The sequence below is a fragment of the Plecotus auritus genome, assembly GCF_963455305.1.
Source record: "Plecotus auritus genome assembly, chromosome: 2".
NCBI lineage: Eukaryota > Metazoa > Chordata > Mammalia > Chiroptera > Vespertilionidae > Plecotus > Plecotus auritus.
In genome coordinates, this window is record NC_137771.1 from 78,106,308 (window position 1) to 78,128,460 (window position 22,153).

At 41.8% G+C, this 22,153-nt stretch overlaps 1 protein-coding gene across 3 annotated transcripts in view; it reads right to left on the minus strand.

Moving 5' to 3' along the window:
• The window catches only part of LOC308241863 (uncharacterized protein), a 305,025-nt gene that overhangs the window by 190,652 nt on the left and 92,220 nt on the right, over positions 1 to 22,153 (minus strand). For all 3 annotated transcript variants that reach the window (XM_080655525.1, XM_080655523.1, XM_080655524.1), the window contains one exon: positions 21,591 to 21,634. In XM_080655525.1, coding sequence (XP_080511651.1) covers positions 21,591 to 21,634 — 44 coding nt within the window. The remainder of the gene's footprint in view (positions 1 to 21,590; positions 21,635 to 22,153) is intronic.

Here is a 22,153-nt window from a genome sequence, read left to right on the forward strand (position 1 = left end):
GGGGAGGGGAAGAGGGAGGGAGAGAAGGAGGAGGAGCAGAACAATTTCTTAACCACACCCCAAGGCCTATACCATTAGCGAATTTTACGTACATCATAATTCATTTCAGGATTTACCCTCGAAAACTCTATTTTGGCATGTTAAGTAAAATAAGAAAGCAAGTTCACATTTCACAGAGTGCAAAGGCGAAGGGTGAGCGTGGGCCCAAGAGTTCAGAGCCAGGAGAGGGCCAAGTGCAGTTAATGAGAGGGAAAGGCAGAAGAAACATTATTTTTCTGTGACATTCCCCTCCTTTTCAGTTCTTCAACTCCAGTTCTGAGGTGTGGGGCCCGCCCAGAGCCAGCAGAACTCATTCAGCCCTGCTGGACACCCCGCTGGAGTCCCCTGGGTCAGGTTGTGCAGCAGTTCCAGGCATCATAAGGTCATTGCCAGGTTTGGCACAAAACGCTCACCCTCAGTAAACATAGGCCTCCGAAGAAGAATGAAGCAACAGCCAGGAAAGAACCACTTTGCAAACAGACTTCCAAGGAGAATTAGCCTCTTGAAATCCTCTGTGCAAAAGTTCACACCATAAAACAGCTGCTGCTTAATGTCTCGGGTTCTAATTTGCTCCAAGCTCCTGATTTGCACAGAACTTCTGGCCAATGGAGTCCAAGCTCCTTTGCTCTTCCCTGCACCGTTCAATCCCATAAATGCTCTTGGTCAAAAACTAGGTCATAGACTTATCCACCAAGAAGCATTTACCGTCATTTCAAATGGTGTGCTCTGTTCAAGAGGTTATGATAATAAAGGAAGAGCAGCAAACGGGCTTCGAGTCCTGGCATGCTCGGGCGGCTAGGAATACTGCCTGCTACCTTATCTTACTTTGGCTCTTTTTTAGTCAAAGCACTGAACTCTGACCCTTTTCTGGATGCATAAAGATCATTTCTAGAATGTGCATACAAATCATATCTAGAATGACTGTATCCAATTTCATTTATGCTTTTTTTCCAGCTTTAACCTAACAGCTCTGTGCCAAAAATAAAAATAAAAAATTCCCGTTTCAAGAATCATTTACATGCTTCACTTCTGCCAAAGTTTACAGCAGAGTTATATCCTGCCTCAGAAAGAAGGATGGGTGGGGGGAAGGGGAAATGGAGCAGGACAGCTGTTTTTTCAATAAACTCCTGCAGAAAACCTCCCACTTCCCCCACTGCTTCTTCCACACCCCCAGCAAAGAGGCAGCAGGAGGCAGCATGAGAAATCCCATTTCTCCAAGGAGGATCAAGCTGGCTCCCTAGCTTCCTAAACACCCCCATACTTGCCGGAGGTCCTTTGTCATTCACCCGAGAGCATCAGGTCACAAGGCTAAAGTTTTGTCTCTGTTTCCTCCCTTGTTGACTCCCATGCTGATGGAGCCCAAGAGGCTTCAGCCTCCCTCCCATCCATCCCCACCCAAATCTCCATCCACACCCCGGCATGCCCGAGGCACACGTGGCACTGTGACAAAGCAGCAAACTAAAAGGTGGGAATTTTTAGTCCCTTCCGGAAATATGCTGGAACTCCTTCCCACAAAGAGACACAGCTGCTGTCAACCAGCCCCATGCTTTGAAACTAGCTTCCTCCAAGCTCAGCAGTTGGGCTCCTTGCTCTTCTGGAGCGGGGAGAGGAAGGGAACCTGAGACACAGGCAGAGCGGCTGTGGTCCGCCCCTCCTCAGCAGGCTGGAAAGCTCTAATTTGTTAACCTAGAAAACCCTGGGGCTTTGAGATCTAAGAGTGGCTCCACCCAAGCACTACCTCAGATTCTTTTTTTCCCTCCTAGTGGGCAAGCAGAGCAAAGGGAAAATGAGGACAAATGTGTTCAAAACAGAAATACTGCACAACCCTAACTTGGCTATGGGCAAGGCCCAGATTACAACCCAACACCTCCATTTCTGTCCAAGTGCAGGGTGCAGCCTTCATCCAGCTGTGAGAACTCTGCTGCCCAGACACTCTGCCAGCCCCCAGAGGATCAACATAACCCCAAATTGCCCCTCAGTCCCCAGCTGCTCCCCCGCCTTTTTTTTTTTTTTATTCTTCAAGGTTTTTTCGTTCTTTTTGGTAAACTGATTCTTTTTAATGCCATGGTGATTGTAATTACTGTGGAATGGTCTTTTAACTTCAAGACTTACATCCTTGGTATGAAATGGCTCAGTCTTAAAGAAGTCAGTACATGCATATGAGCTTTTCAAAGTCCCTAAAACCTTTCCCAAATGACTGAACTGTAACCAAAGAAGGTGAATTGATGTTGATGTCACAGTTCAGTTAACCATTTCAAAAAATAAAAATAAAATCCAGGTTTAGGTAGCATTCATCTAAGACCAATGTCATAACATGTTGCCCATCACCTATTTTAACATGAGTAATGAGTTGGCACGTCCTGGGCACTAATTGAAGTCATCTTACATCTCTCAGTGCAGGTTCAACATAACCTAATTCACATTAATTGCCTTGAAGGCCCCTTTCAATTCTACAATTTTTTTTAAATGGACTGCTTTGAAAGGCATAATAAATTTTTTACAGTTTTAGCCTAGTAAAAATATATAATTAGCATAACAAGTGTTGGTATAAAAATTGTATTTCTAAAATAAACCTAGTCTCATACAGATGTCACATACCCTTGCTACAATTTGGGTCACACTAATTTTTTATATTTCCCCACACACCCACTGTTTTTCCTCAAGTTAAGAGAAACTAAGGTAAAATCTAATCAAGCCAGTTCCTAATTCCAAACCAATGAAATCTAAACTAGAAATCTGGTTCTTTCTTCTGGCTCTTCCTCTCCATTTCCATGACTATCTAAGCATAAAAGGGGGATGGGGCATTACAGAATCAAGTAAGAGTTGGAAATGCCCATCTGTTGTGAACTTGAATTTCCCAATCTAAGGGCTAGGCTGTGGGATTTAGTAGCCAAGATGGCTGTCAGTCAAATAAATCATCCCAAGAAGAAAACGAATCAATTTATGTAGCCTTAATAGTAGAACTGAACCAAGTTGTGGGAAACAGGAAATGTATCTACATGGGTTTAGAGCTCCCTCTCCCATTCTCCTTGCCCTTGGCCTGGCCCAATGTTTCCTCACCTCCATTACCACCTGTAAAGAATTATTTGTAACCAATCAAGAATACTTATTAACTTGATTAAAACTCTACTTGCTGTCTTGCTGTTAAGAAACCAGAATATAAATCTCTTATCTCAATGAGCCCCTAGATCATCAGGAGACATGAACTCAAAAAATAAAAAAAAGGGAACAGATTCCCAAATTTTTATTTATATAAACACTAGTGGCTCAGTGCATGAAATTCGTGCACGGGCGTGGGGGGTGTTCCTCAGCCTGGCCTGCACCCTCTCCAATCTGGGACCCCTCGAAGGATGTCCTACTTCCAGTTTACAGGGATCGGGCCTAAATCAGCAGTCGGACATCCCTCTCACAATCTGGGACTGCTGGCTCCTAACCACTCTGCCTGCCTACCTGCTCACCCCCAACTGCTCCCCGCCACCAGCCTGCTTGCCCCCCAAATGCCCCCCGCCAGCCTGCTCACCCCCAACTGCCCCCCCTGCCGGCCTGCTCACCCCCAACTGCCCCCCCTGCTGGCCTGCTCGCCCCCACCTTCCCTCCCCACTGGCCTGCTCACCCCCAACTGCCCCCCTGCTGGCCTGCTCACTCCAAACTGCCCCCACCACTGTCCTGATCACCTCCAACTGACCCCCACTGATGGCCTGCTCGCCCCCAACTGGTCCCCCTGCTGGTCTGCTTACTCCCAACGCCCCCGCCCCCCACCAGCCTGATCACCCACAACTGCCCTCCCCTCTTGGCCTCTAACCGCCTCTACCTTGGCCCCGCCACCATGGCTTTGTCCAGAAGAACGTCCAGAATGTCTCCTGGAAGGTCTCCCGGTCTAATTAGCATATTACCCTTTTATTAGTATAGATAGAGGCCTGGTGCACAGAGGGGGCTGGTTTGCCCTGAAGGGTGTTCCGGATCAGGGTGGGGGTCCCGCTGGAGTGCCTGGCCAGCCTGGGTGAGGGGCTGAGGGCCGTTTTCAGGCTGGCCACAGCCCCTTCAGGGTGGGGGTCTGCTGGGGTGCCTCTGGCCAACCTGGGTGAGGGGCTGATGGCTGTTTGCAGGCTGGCGCAAGCTCCCAGCCCCTCCTTTTTTTCTTTTTTTTCAGCGCCTCCTTGAGTGGAGGCCAAGGCCAGCTGGAAGTAGGTATGTGGGATTTATTTATCTTCTATAATTGAAACTTTGTAGCCTTGAGCAGAGCCCGCCAAGGCAGGCGGGAAGCTTGGCTTCCTCCATCACTGGGGGCAACCCAAGCCTCCTGCTTGCTCCAACTCCGTAGCCGCTGCCATCTTGACTGGGTTAATTTGCATACTCACTCTGATTGGCTGGTGGGCATAGTGGAGGTACGGTCAATTTGCATGATTCTCTTTTATTAGATAGGATGTGTTTCATGTCTTACTATTAGAGACACATGGCCTTTATGTGCTAAGCACCATAGGATTATACTTAGAATGTCCAACTGCTTACCCATAGGATTAGATTCACAAATAAAAGATGACTAATACTTCCGATTTTCTAAAATTATTGACACAGCTGTAACAGCCTTAGGCAGCCAATCAGAAACCTCCATTTAAAGTCAGTATTCTTGCTAATTTATAATAGTGATTCATTCTCTGCCTATCTGACCACAAACGATTTACAGTATCTGTTAATCCTAAATGCAACAACCAAACAACCCATCAGTGGAGCAATATCACATTCTCCCAACATGCGGAGAACTTCTTAAATGCCTAGTACTGAATGGGGAAGGACCTAATGAAAGAATTTTTATCCTAAGCCAGAAGAGATCGTTCTTCTGTGAAGAATGAAGCACTCAAAATAGTTAGAAGAGAATGGTAAGATGAAACAAGTCCTAAACATACGAAGTTAAATATGATTGTTAAAGAACCACAGGGCACATGCTCCCTGGTCAGAGTTACCCAAGGATTCACTCCGTTCAAATGTAGCTTCATGTTTGCAAAAAGAGTGGAGCCACACATTTGCCCTTTCCAGATATAGAGATTTCTTCAATCCACCTTCTTGGCCTTCATGCAAGAAGGAACTAGAAAATAGGGATCTATGAAAAGCCTGCTTCTCTCTTCATCTCTGGGCCTGTCCAGTCAGGGAGAAACATGTGGTTTTTCAAGAATGGCTGTCTCTAGCAAGGAGGGACCTGGAGAGTATTATACTAAGTGAAATAAGCCTGTCAGAGACAGACAAGTATCACATGATCTCACTCACATATGGAATCTAACGAACAAAACAAACTGATAAACAAAATAGATCCAGAGACACAGAAACATGGAACAGACAGTGGAATCTCAGAGGGGAGAGGAGTTGTGGGGTGAGTGGAGAGAGGTTAATTGCGGAACTTATATGCTTATATTACATAAATAGCCCATGGACACGGACAATTATGTGGTGAAGGCCTTGGAGGAGCGGGTGGAGAGGGTCAGTGGGGATAAACGGGGGCCAGGGGTGGGGGGAAACATCTGTAATATTTTCAACAATAAAGATAAATTAAAAAAAAAAAAGAATGGCTGTCTCTAGAGTAAATTTCAGAAGACATGAAAAAACACAAGATCAAAGGAATAGAGCAGAAGAGGCAGAAGCAAATATTGCCTCACTGGATCCCATATTTGCCAAAGTCATCCAATTCTCAGATACAATTTTATTGTTACTTTTTAAAAAACTGTCAAGGTACATCAAAGCGCATTTTGCTGCTGTTTTAGATGGACTCCGGGACTCCCCTTGGTCACTCATTAACTTCTCCACTTGACAAGAATGTGCCCTGAGTTCTTACAATTAAAACTAGGAAATTTAAATACTGATCTCTCTCTCTCTCACACAATGTTAAAAAGTAAGAATAATCTTACATTAAATAAAAATGCTTACACTGTGAGAAATACTACTGGGAAATGACAAATTTTAAGTCTTTTACAATGTGATTATGGCTATCTGCATAAAAAGGGATTATTTTCTACTCCAGTGAAGAAAAAAGGAGCAAAACTCTAGGTAAGACAAAATACAAAGCAAGCCGGCAGCATTTCCCTGCCTGAAAAGCACTCATCAATCATTCTGGCTGTCTCATGATAATGCTTCAACAAACCCACCAGTGAAATGAGATTGTTGCCGATTCCTATGCATTTAAAAGAGGACAGATATGTCACACTATGCAAAACATGGCGTCATGTGATCAGAAAGACATTTAATGATTTGAAGCAGGACAATAAATGTCAGTGAATACTTTGAAATGTAGTGCCTCTAAAACAGACCCTTTCGGACGTTCCTGAAATGCACTTTCTGCACTCAACCAATTTTTTATTCCCTCGGCAGTTTCCATGTGCAAAAGGGCCTGGGCTGTACCAAAGAAATGTGAGTGACATCATGCTTGGACATGAAGCTTCAGGGAATAAAAAACATATACGATGGAGGAGAAAGAAAAACAGCAATGTATTTCCCAGGACTTCCCTAGAAAGACAGCCACTGTATCACAGCAAATCCAAGGCTGGTCTCTGGGAACCTTTATTACAGCTTCTATCAAAGGGAAGGGAGGGGGCAGCTTTCCAGTCTTCACAGGAAGAGTGATTTCCAAATTATGACTTTTGAGAGCTCAAGAGAGGGAATGACTTATTCGTAGTAAATGTAAAACACATGGTTTTCTCAGAGGGTTTCTGTCCACCCTGCTCAGTTATTTCTCTTACATGAAAAAGACAAATTACTAAGATTTAAACACAATATTCCTTAGCATGTACCATATATTTGTGCTTCAAACCTGAAGGCTGGGCTTTCAGTAAAAACGACTCTAGGGGTAACATGGGGAACATTGGCTCCTCACTCCAGAGACAAGCAGAGCAACTGTGCCCCACACACCAAGAAATACAGTTGAATGGTCACAGCAGTCAACAGGATACCTGCCCACCGCACCCACTTTCAGAATCAGCCAACTGAAAAGGCCAGTGGCCTCACCGAAAAATATGGGGACCCATCCACCCCATGTTGGGTGTGGAGGTTTTCTTTCTCTCTTCTTTTGCCCGTTTGTCATTTTGTCACTGTGCTTTCTCCTTATCCCAGTGGCTCTTAACCCCAGTTATACAGTAGAATTATCTGGAAGGTTAAAAAAGATACCCAGCCCTTCTAATATGCATCTGGATTTAAGAATCACTGTTGCATCCTCGTCTGATTTCAACCTCACTAACTCAGCATTACACTGTATCACTTAGACTTTTGATGAGATCTGCCAAGCAAGCTCTTTTATTATCTTTTCTTTTTTTGAGAAGTCCAAGAGGCTCTCAAGGGAACACTGGTACATTTTCCATGGTGTGCAGAGAGCCACTAAGTATAGAGACATTATACATGGTATGGGAATTGCAGCTCACTCCCATAGAGCCCCGGGCTCACCACCCACCCCCACTGCCTTCCTAATGTATGTCACAGACTTGTCCTCAGGGAAGGGGTGGGAGAGCGTTTCTCAGGAGGTTCTATCCAATTTCCTAGCAATCTGTAACACAGAAAAGAGCTCTCTGCAGCCTGTGGCTGTGATAGAAACGCTTCTCACAGATCTCTCGCCCTAGACAAACCAACATCCCACTAAGCAGAGCTCAGCACATTACCCGAACAACTCCAAGGATGGGACGGTACGGCAGTGGCCGTGGATCGCACCTAGTTATCTTTTATTGCAGAAGCTGCCTACAATGAGTACCCCTCACTGCCCATCAAACATGCCCACCCGCATCACTACCTGTCTCTCCACTTCCCAGGTAATGAATATGTCCACGACTCTACAGGGGCTAGATGACTAGAACCTCGGTCAGAGCCAAACCACAAAGTTCTTCCACAGTTGTCCTACATGATAAATACAACTTCTTCATTTCTGGAAAATCTACTCATTCACACACTAAAACCAATAACTTGGGGGGGGAGGGGTAATAGCAGCCTTACATTTGAACATATAGCAACTTTAATGATAAATTTAACTGTCTAGGCAAAATGACATTCTCAATTTCTATACGTTTTTTAAGTTTAAAATTTTAAATCATTGTGTAGCAACATTAATTCTATCAATAATAATGTGCTTTTCTGCGCATAACACAATATTTGCTTATAATTTGATTTTAGAAGTGGAAAGTCCTAAAAGTGAAGACTCAGGCATACTAATAGCTGGTGTTTATTGAATGAATGGTAGGTACCAGGCGCTATGCTCGGTGTTTTATTGCATTTAATTCCCTCAACCCGATGGAAGAACTACCAGTGTCTCCACTTACAGATGAGTACGTGACTCTCCAATAAATAAAACATATCCGTAGTCAGCAAAGCCAGAGGAGGCTGAGCTGGGATCTGGACAGACGTCGAGCTGACTCCAAAGTCCGTAACCATGTCTATAAGCTATCCCAGCAGCATGTATGTTTTATAAGTGAGCAACGTGCTGAAATACCACTTCCACCACCATTTTCAAATAAGGAGAGAGGGAATCTGAATTCTTACTTGGCTTTTACCCTAAGGAAAGTATTTGTTGTGGAGTAGTGATGAGTGTCGGGCTTGGAATCTTGTTTCTGATATAAAGTGACAATCTTCTGAATCTCTCAGCACCATGTTCTCGTCCACACGAGAACGCTGACCTCGGAATTGTTGGGGGGACTAAAGGAAACAGCCTATTAGGCTCAGTAGCTTCTAGCTTTCTTCCTTCTCTCACTTCCCATTCACTCGACTAGGGAAAAGAACCTTTATCGTACCACTCTGACAGAGGTCCTTACAGAAAAAAATTACTTAAAACATGATTTGAAAAGTGAAAAGGTATCCTCTAGAGAAGATATGTTTCTGATCATTAACACTTTGCTGTTTATTGAGTCCTGAAAGGAATGTTATCACTGAAGTCACACAGAGGCCTTTCGATGAGGAAAGTGCACCTTTTTGTTATTTGGAAAGCACATTATCCTGACTCATCTGTTTTACAACTCCGCAACTGCTATTTGGCTTGGCTTTATTTTGGTTTTGACTCTTGTGCTTCAACAAGTCATTATTACACACCCATGAAGTGCTCAGGCCTGTAGGGAATTTTTTTTTAATTCTGAAAATCAGATTCCTACCCTTGAGAAAGGTATACTATTATAGTTGAATTTTCTTTAAAGTAACACATATGAAATCTGTGGATGAATGATTAATCAGTGGCTAGGATTGGGAGGAAGGTGTGACTATTTAAAAAGTAGCAGAAAGGAGTTCCTTTCGGGTAAGGGAACAGCTCTGTACCCGATTGTGATGATTACTTGACTGTACCAGGATGATAAAATTTCAAAGAAATACACACACACACACACACACACACACACACACACACACACACACAAAGAGTGTGTGTAATAACTGGTAAAAATCCAAAGAAGGTTTCTACTATACCAAGGTCAATTTCCTGGTCTTGATGATCTGCTATGGCAGGGGTGGGAAATGTCCAACCCGTGGGCTGTATACATCCCTCAAAATCATTTGGTCTGGCCCTGCCAAGGCAAACGCAGGGCCAGACTTATCAAAATTCAATAAATCTGGGAGCTTTTTTCATAGCAACATACATTTATATTAAGTGAATCATATTAAGTGAATGATGCTATAAATACCCAAATGGCCCTTGGCAGAAAAAAGGTTTCCAACCCCTGCTCTATGGTTTTGCAAGATTATCTTTCCAGAAAACTGAGCGAAGGGCACATAGAAACTCTGTTGTTGCAATTTGTTGCGAGTCAAGTTATTTTAAAATAAACTAGCATTTAAAAACAAAAGCATGAGAAAGATCCGTATAAAATTAAATGGGAAGATCTCTAAGATGCATTGTTAAGCTAAAAAGGGGGGAGGGGGAGTGCACACTGTGTGTAATATGCTACCTTTGGGGTAAAAGCAGGAAGTACAGAATTGCTATCACATTTCCTTGTGCAGCATAAAGAGCCTAGGAAAGGATACATAAGACACTAAGGACGGGGGTTTCCTGTGAGGGCTGCATAGGAGGGACTTAGAGATGAGCACAAGGATGGAAGGGAGGTTTATATACTTTGGGTTTTGAACCATGTAATTGTGATATTATTTAAACCAAAAAAAATATAAAGACAAAAATGAAAAAACATCGTAACTTAATAAATGATACCAATGTAGAAACTTACGTTCTTTACTGAACAATTTACATACATTATTTTTAATCCTCGAAAACATACCAAAGTGAATGATCTCTCTTTTTTACAGAGACTAAAACCAAGACTTAAGGGATGTTTTTAAACCTTTCGGCTAAGCCTATGATCTTTCCATTATAATCAACTCCCTTCCTACTGAAGGTTTGCTGAACTATCATGCTGCTTCTTTTTTATTAAATTTATTGGGATAACATTACTTAGTAATATTACACAAGTTCTAAGTTGTACAATTCTATGATACATCATCTGTATATTGTAGTGTGTGCTCACCACCCAGAGTCTAGTCTCCTTCTGTCACGGTATGTTTGACTACCTTACCCTCTCCATCCTCCTTTCATTCCCCTTCTCCTCTGGTAACCACCCTAATTTGTCTGTTCATTGGTTGCTTTCTGCTTTACATCCCACATATGAGTGAAATCACATGATTCTTGTCCTTTTCTGCCTAGCTATAAGGGAAATGCAAATCAAAACCACAATGAGATACCAACTCACACCTGTTAAAATAAATACTATCAATATAATAAGAAATAAGTGTTGGAGAGGATGGAGGAAAAGGGAACACTCACATACTGCTGGTGTGAATGTAAATTGGTTTAGCTTCTATGAAAAACAGTATGGAGGATCCTCCAAAAATTAAGAATAGAGCTACCATATGACCCAGAAATCCCTCTTCTGGGTATCTACAGAAACATTTGAAAACACTTATTTGTAGCCAAAACTGGTTTGGCTCAGTGGATAGAGCGTCGGCCTGCGGACTGAAAGGTCCCAGGTTCGATTCCGGTCAAGGGCATGTACCTGGGTTGCGGGCACATCCTCAGTGGGAGGTGTGCAGGAGGCAGCTGATCGATGTTTCTCTCTCATCGATGTTTCTAGCTCTCTATCCCTCTCCCTTCCTCTCTGTGAAATATCAATAAAATATATTTAAAAAAAAAGAAAACACTTATTTGTAAAGATATATTTCCCCCTATGTTCATCGCATCATTATTCACAGTAGCCAAGATGTATTGACAAACTAAGTGTCTTTTAATGGATAACCTGATAAAGATGTGGTACATATACTATGGAATACTACTCAGTCATAAAAAAATGATGAAATATCACCATTTGCAACAACATGGATGAACCTTGAGTGTATCGTGCTAAGTGAAATAAGTCAGATGGAAAAGGCCAAGAATCGTATGATTTCACCCATGGTGCTTATCTCAGTGCCTTCATGCATGGATTTTCCTTTGCCCCAAACCACTAACCTCTATCACCCTACTTTGTCTGCCAGAAAACTCCTATTCAATCTTTAAAACTAAGTTCTTGTCCAATAAAGTTTTCTTCAAACCGCTTTCCTCACAGAATGAATATTTCTCTTCTTGGTCTTACTTCTATATTTCATACTTGGTTAAGAATATCTTAAAAGTAATTATTTCTTAACTGTCTTTAAATCCTCAGCATCTAGCAAAATGCCTGGCAACTATAACTGTTGCTCAACTAATGTTCCTTTAGCTATAGAGCACTTTAAACCTCACCATGAGAAGAATTAAGAGGTCTTCAGAAGAAATAAGACCTGTCATTACAAAGACTCATATTCATTTCACTTGCTAACTACTAAAATGGTAGTCATATTATTTTTAAACAAAAGTGGCTACAAGTAATTTTGAAAATACCAATTATCTTATATTAAGAGAAACATCTCAATAAGTGGACATAAATATATAGTTCTTACAAACTCCTTAATACCAAATTTCTGAGTGAGGTTAATTCTTAATACATTTTATAAATTCTTTATGAAATATGAATTCATTAAAAAATTAATAACACCTTCTATTTTAAAATGTATTAAATGTATTAAATTTCTCTAAGAATGGCCTTTTTAATTTCCTTTTCAATGAAATGCATTTGCCTTTAAAGGTGAAACAAAGGGCACTGTGTTCAGAAGAAAACTTGGTCCTTTGGTGCTGAACGTCTAAACAACTTCGTGACCATTTACTATGGCCTGGGTTTCTAAACAGACACACAGAATTGACTTTCAACGCTCTGCTATTCTCCTCAAAAAGAATTTGTCCTGAAGATGACATTGTCCACGTGGTTCATAAGTTAAATCAACAGTCAGGTGCCAGGTATGGCATAGTGGTCAAAGATTCCCAAGTTCAAGACTTGGCTTTCACAATTCCTGTGTCCTTGATTCAGTTATCTCCTCTATCTCATTTTCCACATTTGTAAAATGAGGTTATATTGGTATCAAACACATCGAGATGCTGGAAAATTGAATAACTTTTGACACATATAAAGAGCTCAAAACAGTGTCTAATATGTGCCAAGGACTGAATACATATTAACTACTAATAATATAGAACTCTGACATATGGTGCATGCCAAATAAATAGCATTAATTCAAGAAGGAACTTGTCCTTGTTTAATTAAGCTTAAGGTATCTGAAAGAATTATTATCTCAAGGTCATTTCAGAAGACAGAGAAAACTTCAAAAACACTAAAAATGTAAGGATAGAATGTATGTCTACGGCAGTATGTGCTAGCAATATGAGCCGATAATCCACTTTCTGAGAGATAAGCCTGACTCTCTAGAGGAGACTCACATCCCAAACCCCAAATTATCTTCTGCTTTGAGGGCTGATTGACCAGAAAGTTTAATTTTCCCAGATGTTTTGTAGCAACATTTCTTTAACAAATATTCTAAAATACAGATCTTTACAATAAAACAGATTTTTTAAAAAGAAAGTCTATTCCAATGGGGTCTTTACGAGAGAAAGTGGGTCATAATATCTAGTTGGGCATGTTTAAAAGGGTTTTCGTTACCATTTGTTTAGCTGTCCTCGCATGTTTTGAGGGGACCCTTCATAACCCAGACCCAACATACTAATTACAATTATGCTACATAAACGGCTTTCCTTGTTATCAACAATATTTGAGACTTTAAAATCAGTATCAAAATCAGCAACTGGGTGTATTAAATAATCAGAAAAGTACCTTTTTTTCAAGCAATTCAAAAATACTGAAGAACTTGAACAGATATTTGTATTCCCATATTCTTACTGGTATTATTCACAATAGTCACAAAGGAAGAAGAAACCCATTCATCTCATTGACAGATGAATGCATAAGCAAAATATCTCAGATACAAAGGAGTATTATTCTGTCTTAAAAAGGAAATTCTGATACATGCTACATGGATGAACCTTCAGAACATTAAGTGAAACAAGCCAGTCACAAAAAGACAAATACTGTATAATTTCACTTATGATATACCTATTGTAGTCAAATTTGCCCAAACTGTATACTCAACATGACTTAAAAAGGTGAATTTTGTTATGTATATTTTAATACAATAAAAAATATTATTGGGGAGAAACCAAGATGGCAGCATAGGTAAGCACCTAAACTGCTGCCTCGCACAACAATTTCAAAACTACAACTAAAAGACAGAACAGACACCATCCAGAACCACAGGAAAGCTGGCTGAGTGAGAATTCTACAACTAGAAGGAAAGAGAAAAGCTCACAGAGAATTGGAGGTACGGCAAAGGGTCTTTGTGCGCTCAGAGAGGAAGGGCGGCTGAGAGCCAGGCTGACTTTCTCTGGCGGAAGGGGGAAGGAAGCCCCCGACCGCACTGAACCCCAGTTCTGACTGCACTGAACCCCAGTTCCGGGCGAGTCCCTGGTCCCACGCTCTTACCAGGGGAGTCTGTACTCTCGGACGGAGACTCGGGAGCCGGGGAAGGCGGAGGACTGAAAGCGCGCACGTGCCAGTGCGCACAAAGGCTGCGGAGGTTGCCACAGGCTTTCCCTAGTGGAAGGGAGTTGGAGGCTCCTGACTGCACTGGGCCCCAGTTCTGACTGCACTGAACCCCGGTTCCAGGCGAGCCCCTGGGGACCCACGCTCTTGTGGGGGGAATCTGGACTCTCGGGCAGAGACTCGGGAGCCGGGGAAGGCGGAGGACTGAAAGCGCGCGCGTGCCAGTGCGCACAAAGGCTGCGGAGGTTGCCACAGGCTTGCCCTAGTGGAAGGGAGTCAGAGGCTCCTGACTGCACTGAGCCCCAGTTCTGACTGCAGTGAATCCCAGTTCCAGGCGAGCCCCTGGGGACCCACGCTCTTGTGGGGGGAGTCTGGACTCTCGGGCAGAGACTCTGGAGCCAGGAAGGCAGAGGTCTGAAGGCGCGCACGTGCGCGCAAGGGCAAGGCTGATGGGAAGCCAAGACTGAGACTCCACCCCATCCAAGCTGAGCACAGAGGCTACTGCAATTTGGCAAGTCTAATCCTATAAGGCTGTCTCCAGCACCGAACTTCTCCCAGCATAGACACAGCTGATCCTTACAGCCAACTGGCCCGGAGGTCAATTCTTCCCAGTGATACCAACAACAATAAAGACTTAATTACAACAAGGCTGTACACACAGTCCACAAAGGGGTGCACCAAGAGTGTCCACCTCAGGTTAACTGGGGAGGCAGACCCACTGGGCCATATTGGAAACCTAGCACACAAATCTACCTTACCAACTCAGGGAAGCAGTGAAAATGCGGCGTCAAAGAATCAGATCACAAACGAAAGAAATGGAGGAAAACAAATGACTGGATATAGAATTCAAAACCACCGTTATAAGGCTTTTTAAGAATATCCTAGAAAAGGCCGATAAATATAACGAGACCCTCGAAGATATGAAAAAGGACCAACTAGAAATTAAACATACACTGACTGAAATAAAAAATATTATACAGAGACCCAAAAACAGACAAGAGGAACACAAGAATCAAGTCAAAGAATTGAAATACAAAGAAGCAAAAAACACTCAACTGAAAAAGCAAAAAAAAAAAAATCCAAAAAGTTGAAGATAGTGTAAGAAGACTCTGGGACAACTTCAAGCGTACCAACATCAGAATTATTGGGGTGCCAGAAGAAGAGAGAGAGCAAGATACTGAAAACCTATCTGAAGAAATAATGACAGAAAACTTCCCCCACCTGGTGAAAGAAATAGACTTATAAGTCCAGGAAGTGCACAGAACCCCAAACAAAAGGAATCCAAAGAGGACCACACCAAGACACATCATAATTAAAATGCCAAGAGCAAAAGACAAAGAGAGAATATTAAAAGTAGCAAGAGAAAAACAGTTAGTTACCTACAAAGGAGCACCCATACGATTGTCAGCTGATTTCTCAACAGAAACTATGCAGGCCAGATGGGAGTGGCAAGAAATTTTCAATGTGATGAATAGCAAGAACCTACAACCAAGATTACTCTACCCAGCAAAGCTATCATTCAGAATTGAAGGGCAGATAAAGAGCTTCACAGATAAGAAAAAGCTGAAGGAGTTCATCATCACCAAACCAGTACTATATGAAATGCTGAAAGGTATTCTTAAAGAAGAGGAAGAAGAAAAAAGTAAAGATAAAGATTATGAACAACAAATACATATCTATCAACAAGTGAACCTAAAAATCAAGTGAATTAAAAACCTGAGGAACAGAATAATCTGGTGAATATAATAGAATCAGGGGCATAGAAAGGGAGTGGACTGATAATTCTCAGGGGGAAAGGGATATGGGGGGTCCATGAAGAGACTGGACAAAAATCATACACCTATGGATGAGGACAGTGGGGGGAGGTAAGGGCAGAAGGTGGGGTGGGAACTGGGTGGAGGGGAGCTATGGGGGGGAAAAGGAGAAATAATTGTAATAATCTGAATAAAGATTTATTAAAAAAATAAAATAAATAAAAAAATTAAAAAAAAATATTATTGGGCTCCTGCAATACATAACATAGAAAAAGAAGAAATAGGTAGTAGTTATCAATGGACTTGGAGTGAAGAAACAGTTCATCTAGAAAATTGAGCAAGGCAGACCCTTAGAAACTAGCAATACTCCTTTAATTCCCTTTTTAAAATGGGGGGCTCTTCTTTGTTTTAAAGCAGAGATTGGGGACATTCAGCCCACAGGCCGCATAAGGCCCTTGAAATCATTTGGTCTGGCCTTGCCAAGGCATTAGGGGTGAAGAAATTAAATGTTTGACCAAATATAGCTAAATTTTTAAGCTGATAATTTTGTATGGCCCACAAATTATGTTATAAATATCCAAATGGCCCTTGGTAGAAAAAAGCTTCCCCACCCCTGCTTTAAAGAGACCTCACTTTAGAATGAAAAACGTAAAAACAAATCCTCAAAAATAGTTAAAGAGGAAAATATTGAAACTCTACTCATAGTCCAGCTCTCAATCCCAACATTCAAGCTTTGTTTGGTAGCTGGGATATCTCAAGCAACAGCAACAGCAAAAATCACAGGAATCAAAGCTACCATCTCAAAATGGAATTTGAGCCATCCATAATCTTTACTGTCAAAGCAATTCCTAATAAATTTCAGTTAGGTTAATCCCATTAAGATTTAACATTGTTATCCTTTTTAAGTGAAAACACATTTAATTAGTTCATAGGAACGAAGAGGCAGTCTGGTTCTGCCACTTCAATATCCGTTTCTCAGACCCTATGGACATGACATGAATATGGATAGGACTACTTGCTTCTGGTATTTCATTTTTCTTTCTTTCTCATTCCCCCTCCCTGCAGCCCTACTTATTGAAATTTTACAGTACCTTGCTACCAAAGTGCTTCAAGGGGAGAGTAGCTCTTCAGAAATAAGAAGACCACTGAATTATTTCCTGTTACTACCGCATCCCTCATGACACACCTTCAGTAACACAGGTTGAAAAAAAGGAGCATTTTTGTAGTGAACCCCAAAAAGCCAGTCTGCTGCAGATCTGACCATTTATTTATTTTGAAATACTAAATAAAAGCTAACTGGGTCAACTATATTCATCCCTGGACACTAGTAGGAATATACATTGTAAATTTGATCTCAGGGTTGAACAGGAATAGAATATGAACGAATGATTTCATGGGCAGAAAGATGTCTAGGACAGCTGAAAGTCCTGTACTGGTTTTGATAAAGCAGATGCTTTATTATGACAGGTCACATACCAATAGTCACTGTCACAATAAACCAATAGAAAATAGAAGGTAGTATGATATACAATTGTTAAACTTGGGGAGTGCTAGAAACTAAGATGACCAGGATCAGCTTATGGAAAGTCTAGCAGGTCTTTAATTCAACTCATTCATCTGCATGAAACGTATCTACTTGGTAGAGTCAACCCCTTGGCATTTGTGTCCTCATCTGATGTAGCATGATCTGGAAGGATAAGCACAAAACGTTTCAATAAATTTGAATTACTCTTCTGATTCGTCAAAGGTAAGGTATTTTTAATTTCATTCTAATTATAGGTTTTGCAGGAATTAAAAACAGGTGGCAGATGAATATTTGGTATTGCTGGCAGCGAGTCTGCATATCAATAGAAAACAAATTTTCTAATCACATAAATCATATATTGTAATCACATGAAAAATAGCTCTTTCAATTTATCTTAGTGAGAAATGTTTTTTAAAAGCTTTAAGAATCAGAAAACCTCAAGCCTAACACCTCAATAACCTGCTACGCAGTGATGAGTCCACAAGAGGTTTGGGAAACACATAAATGTATATTTATTTTCCTAAAAGGCACATTAAATAGTCAACCGTGACCAATCAGGTTTTAAACGTCTGCTGCCAATTAAGAATAAATTCCTGAATTGATTAAATTTTTCCCATTTTGGAAAATGAAATTGGGTCTTTATTTCTGCCACATCTGCCATCAGCAAGGAGAAGGAAAGGGCATGAAATAAAATAAGTACTGGCATCCAGAAAAGCTTACTTCCTCCCCATATTTTTTATTGGAAAAATAAAATTTGTTTTCCAGTGAGATATTTCATTTTTTGAAAAATCTGTTTCCACTCAAGGCTAGAGTTCTATTTATTTTTAAATGAGGCCCGAGATACCTCCCAAGTGCGACTTAGATTTACATCTGGCTAATCCTCCAAATGTGAGGACCAAGTTCATGCTGTTTATTTCTAATGAGTTCTGTGATTTTTGGATAACATGAGTGAGAGATAGCAAATTAACTACTGCTAGTCAGCAGCAAGCAAGCAAAAGATGTCTTGGGAAGCTAGTTTGAGCAAATCCTACAAGTCAATTTCTAATCACACTTGCCAGAAACTTGGGGGGTGGGGGTGGAGGTGGCAGGGGGAGGTGATAAAACCTGCCAAGAAAAACAAGTGGTAGAACTTGTTTCCCTTTCCTTTTTCCATGGAATTTTTCAATGCTCAACCAAAAAATACAGCTCAATCTTTCCTTTCCATAACGTTGGGACTGCGAGGAAGGCTCTGGTCCCATTGATAGTCTTAGAAAAATTAAAATGCCTCTCACTGCAAAATGTATCCTCAGTCTTTGGAAGTTCCCTTACTGGAGCTGTATCCACTTTCATAACGGGAACTGCAGAGGTGACGGGGGAGGTTACTTGCAAGCTATAGACACAAATATACTCCTCCAAGACACCTACAGGTGAGTAGACAAATGGTAGTCAAATCTCCTTACCTAGAGCTGGTCAGCAATATTGCACAACATGCCTGCGCCAGCTGAAAACCAAGCAACAAATAGGTAAAGCTAGGAACGGCAGAAAAACACTTCCCCATATTCAGTCATAGTAGCCTGGGAAGCACAGCTCTAAAAGCATTTACTCATGTGCAGGGTAAGACCCAGGGGGTACACTCTTGCAATATACGTCCATCTTATTTCTCATCTGAATCCCAAACCAAACACAAGTCTTAACCAGTGGTTTTGAACCATGGCTATAGTTAGAATCGCCTGGAGAGCCTGTAAGCCATACTAATGCTGGGACCCACCCCTTTCACCGCCCCTGCTACTACCCCTCCCACCCGCAACACACACCCAACTCAACTGAAACTGGAATCTCTGGGAGTCAGACCAAGTGCCCAGTGTTTTTTAAAAAGACACCCAGGCGATTCCACAGTGCAGCCAGGAGTTGAGAACCACCCCATTAGAAGTATTGGCATACCTCACTTGATTGCGCTTTGCTTTATTGCACTTCACAGATGTTTCTTTTTTCACAAATGGAAGGCAAGAACCTACGCAGCAAAAAAATTCTGGCTCATTTCATTGTGATACTTGCTTTATTGCAGTGGTCTGGAACCAAACCCACAATATAGCTTAGGTATGTCTGATGCTCTTTTAAAAAACAAACCAATTTCTCTATCAAGTAAATTAAATCTCTCATTTCACTCAGTCTGTCCTGTCCCAGAAAGTCCTGGTCCTGACCTCCACCACCAGCCCATGCAAGCTTCCCAATCCGGCAGCAGGCTGAGTTGGAGGCCCTCTGCAGTTAGAGGTAGAGGCGCACTTGGGACAGGCCCCACCAGGCACAAAAAGCTTGACTCCATTTTGGTAATTAAAAAGCAAAAACTCCCCTTTTCCTCTACTCAACACTTCTGACATCAGATGTGTGGGTTTTTTGACACTAAGCAATTTTCCAGTTCCATTCTGACACTCACTGTCCAAAGCCAGTACAGACCCCACTGATAAGGGCTCAGTCCTACAGGATTGCTCCCCACTTCAAATGCCAACTGCACTCCCGCTGGAGTGGCTCAGTTAGTTGAGCATCATCCCATGCACTGAACGGTTGCCAGTTGGATTCCGGGTTGGGCACATGCTAGGCTGGGAGTGTGCAGAAGGCAGCAGATCAATGTTTCTCTCTCACATCAATGTCTCTCTCTCTCTCTCTCTCTCTCTCTCTCTCTCTCTCTCTCTCTAAGCATGTCCTCAGGTGAGGATCAAAACATATATACACACAAATGCCAACTGGAAGTCCAGATGGTCTTCCTGAACCTCTGACCAACCAGCTGTAATCAGGGATTTCCACAATTCCTCCCTCCAGTTCTGTAATCTACTAGAACAGCTCTCAGAATTCAGGAAAACAATTTACTTACAAGACTACTGGTTTATTATAAAGGATAGAGCTCAGGAACAGCCAAATGGAGGAGATGCTTAGGGCAAGGTGTGTGGAGCCTCCACGCTCTCTCCAGGCACACCAACCTCCTGTTCAACCCAGAAGCTCTCCAAATTGCTTCTTATGGGGTTTTTATGGTGGCTCATTAAGTGAACATAATTGATTAAAGCATTGGCCACTGAGGATTAACTAAGATTCCAGCTATTCTACACTCCCTGGAAGTCAGGGCTGAAAGTTTCAATCCTCTAATCACAGGGTTGGTTCCCATAGCAACTAGACCTCATATTTAGGGGCTTCCAAAAGTCAACTTATTCACATAAACTCAGGTGTGGTTGAAAGGGGTAATTAACAAAAGATGGTCTTCTCACCTTTATCACTACAGAGCTAGGGACAATAACCAAATATTACAACAAAGGTACTCCTATTGCTCTTAAGAAATCACAAGGGTTTTAGGGACTCTAGCCAGGAGCCAGGGAGAAAGACCAAAATACGTATTTCATAGTATATGACAGTGATCCGGGTGTTAAGTATCTTGAGTGTCTCGGGATTATGTGGTTGTGTTTAACACAAAGACAAGTGTAAAATAAGGTGTGTAGTGAGCATAATATTTGGTTTTCTTTAGGCCAGTGGCTCCTTAACCCTATTGTGCATTAGAATCACTTGGAGGGCTTGTTAAACCACCCTCCAGAGTCTCTGATTCAGTCCTTGTGGGGGAGGGTCCAACTATTTGCATTTCTAACAAGTTTCCCCGATAATGCAGATGCTATTGAACTCAGGCCCACCCCTTGGCCATCAGTGCTCTAGACTGAATGGCTGGCACCTTCAAACACTGGAAGTACCAAACGAAGATTTGTTTTTCTTTTCCCCCAGTTTTATTGAGATGTAATTAGCATACAGCCCTGTATAAGCTTGAAGTGTCCCACATAATAATTTGACTTACATATATTGTAAAACAATTACCACGGTAAGTTAATATCCATCATCTCATATAGGTAAAAAGGGAAGAAAAAGAGGAAAACAATGTGGTTTTTCTTCTCCTTGTGACGAGAACTCTTGGGATCTACTCTCTTCACAACATTCAAGTATCCCATACAGCAGGGCTAACTATAGTCATTGTGTTGTTCTTGTATCCCTCAGAGATCTGTCTCTACAGGGACAAATGAGAGTACTGAACACAAACTGGATATTTTATTTGAAAGCATTATAGTTAACTATTGTTTTAAATGTGAACATAGTATTATCTTCAAAAAAACAAAGAGCTCTTACCTTTAAGAGATAAACATTGAAAAAAATTTTAACGGGACAGATAGAATTGACATTTGTCATAAAACCCGCCTCCCTCCAGAAAGGCAAGGAGAGAAAAACCGGGGGAACAGTGACCGTAGGATCTTTGGAGAAGCCCAGGAAAGAATAACCACCAGGCTGTACCCACAAAAGGAATCAGTGCGTATCTCCATCCAGAAAGTCTCTTACCTGAACTTGCTGGGTGTTGATGCTTCTGTAGTCTCCTGAGAGTACTAGGAGAGAAAAGGAAAGTGAGTCAAAAGTTGTAAGAGTGTACAGAAGGACACAGTAGAGCATGGTTTCGGTACACATCTCCGTCTACCTACAGGCAGTTCTGGAAAAGTGTTTGCTTATTAAAGACTGGCCTGGAACTTCACCGCTCTGGAGCCAGATGAGGGACTCACTACAGAACGGTAAGCCGTCCTCTAACCTGGAGAAAACTGGAAGCATCTAGAGATGCATGGTTTCAGCACCAGCACTGCCACTGCTATTCTAAGGCACTGCAAGCTCATCATTCTCTTTCTGGGTCTAGACTTCATTCTCTGGAATGTGAAGTGTTCTAGATGTTCTCCATAGTGACTCCCAAAGCTAGGAGTACAGTACGACATTTGGAAAAATACTGGCTCTAGGATGTAATCAGAAGAAAAGAAAGGGAACTAACACAAATATATATGCCAGAGCCTAGTTATTTCTGTAGCTTATTTTACTTAACCTCTAAAAAGTTCATCTCAATAGCAACAGAAGGCTATGGA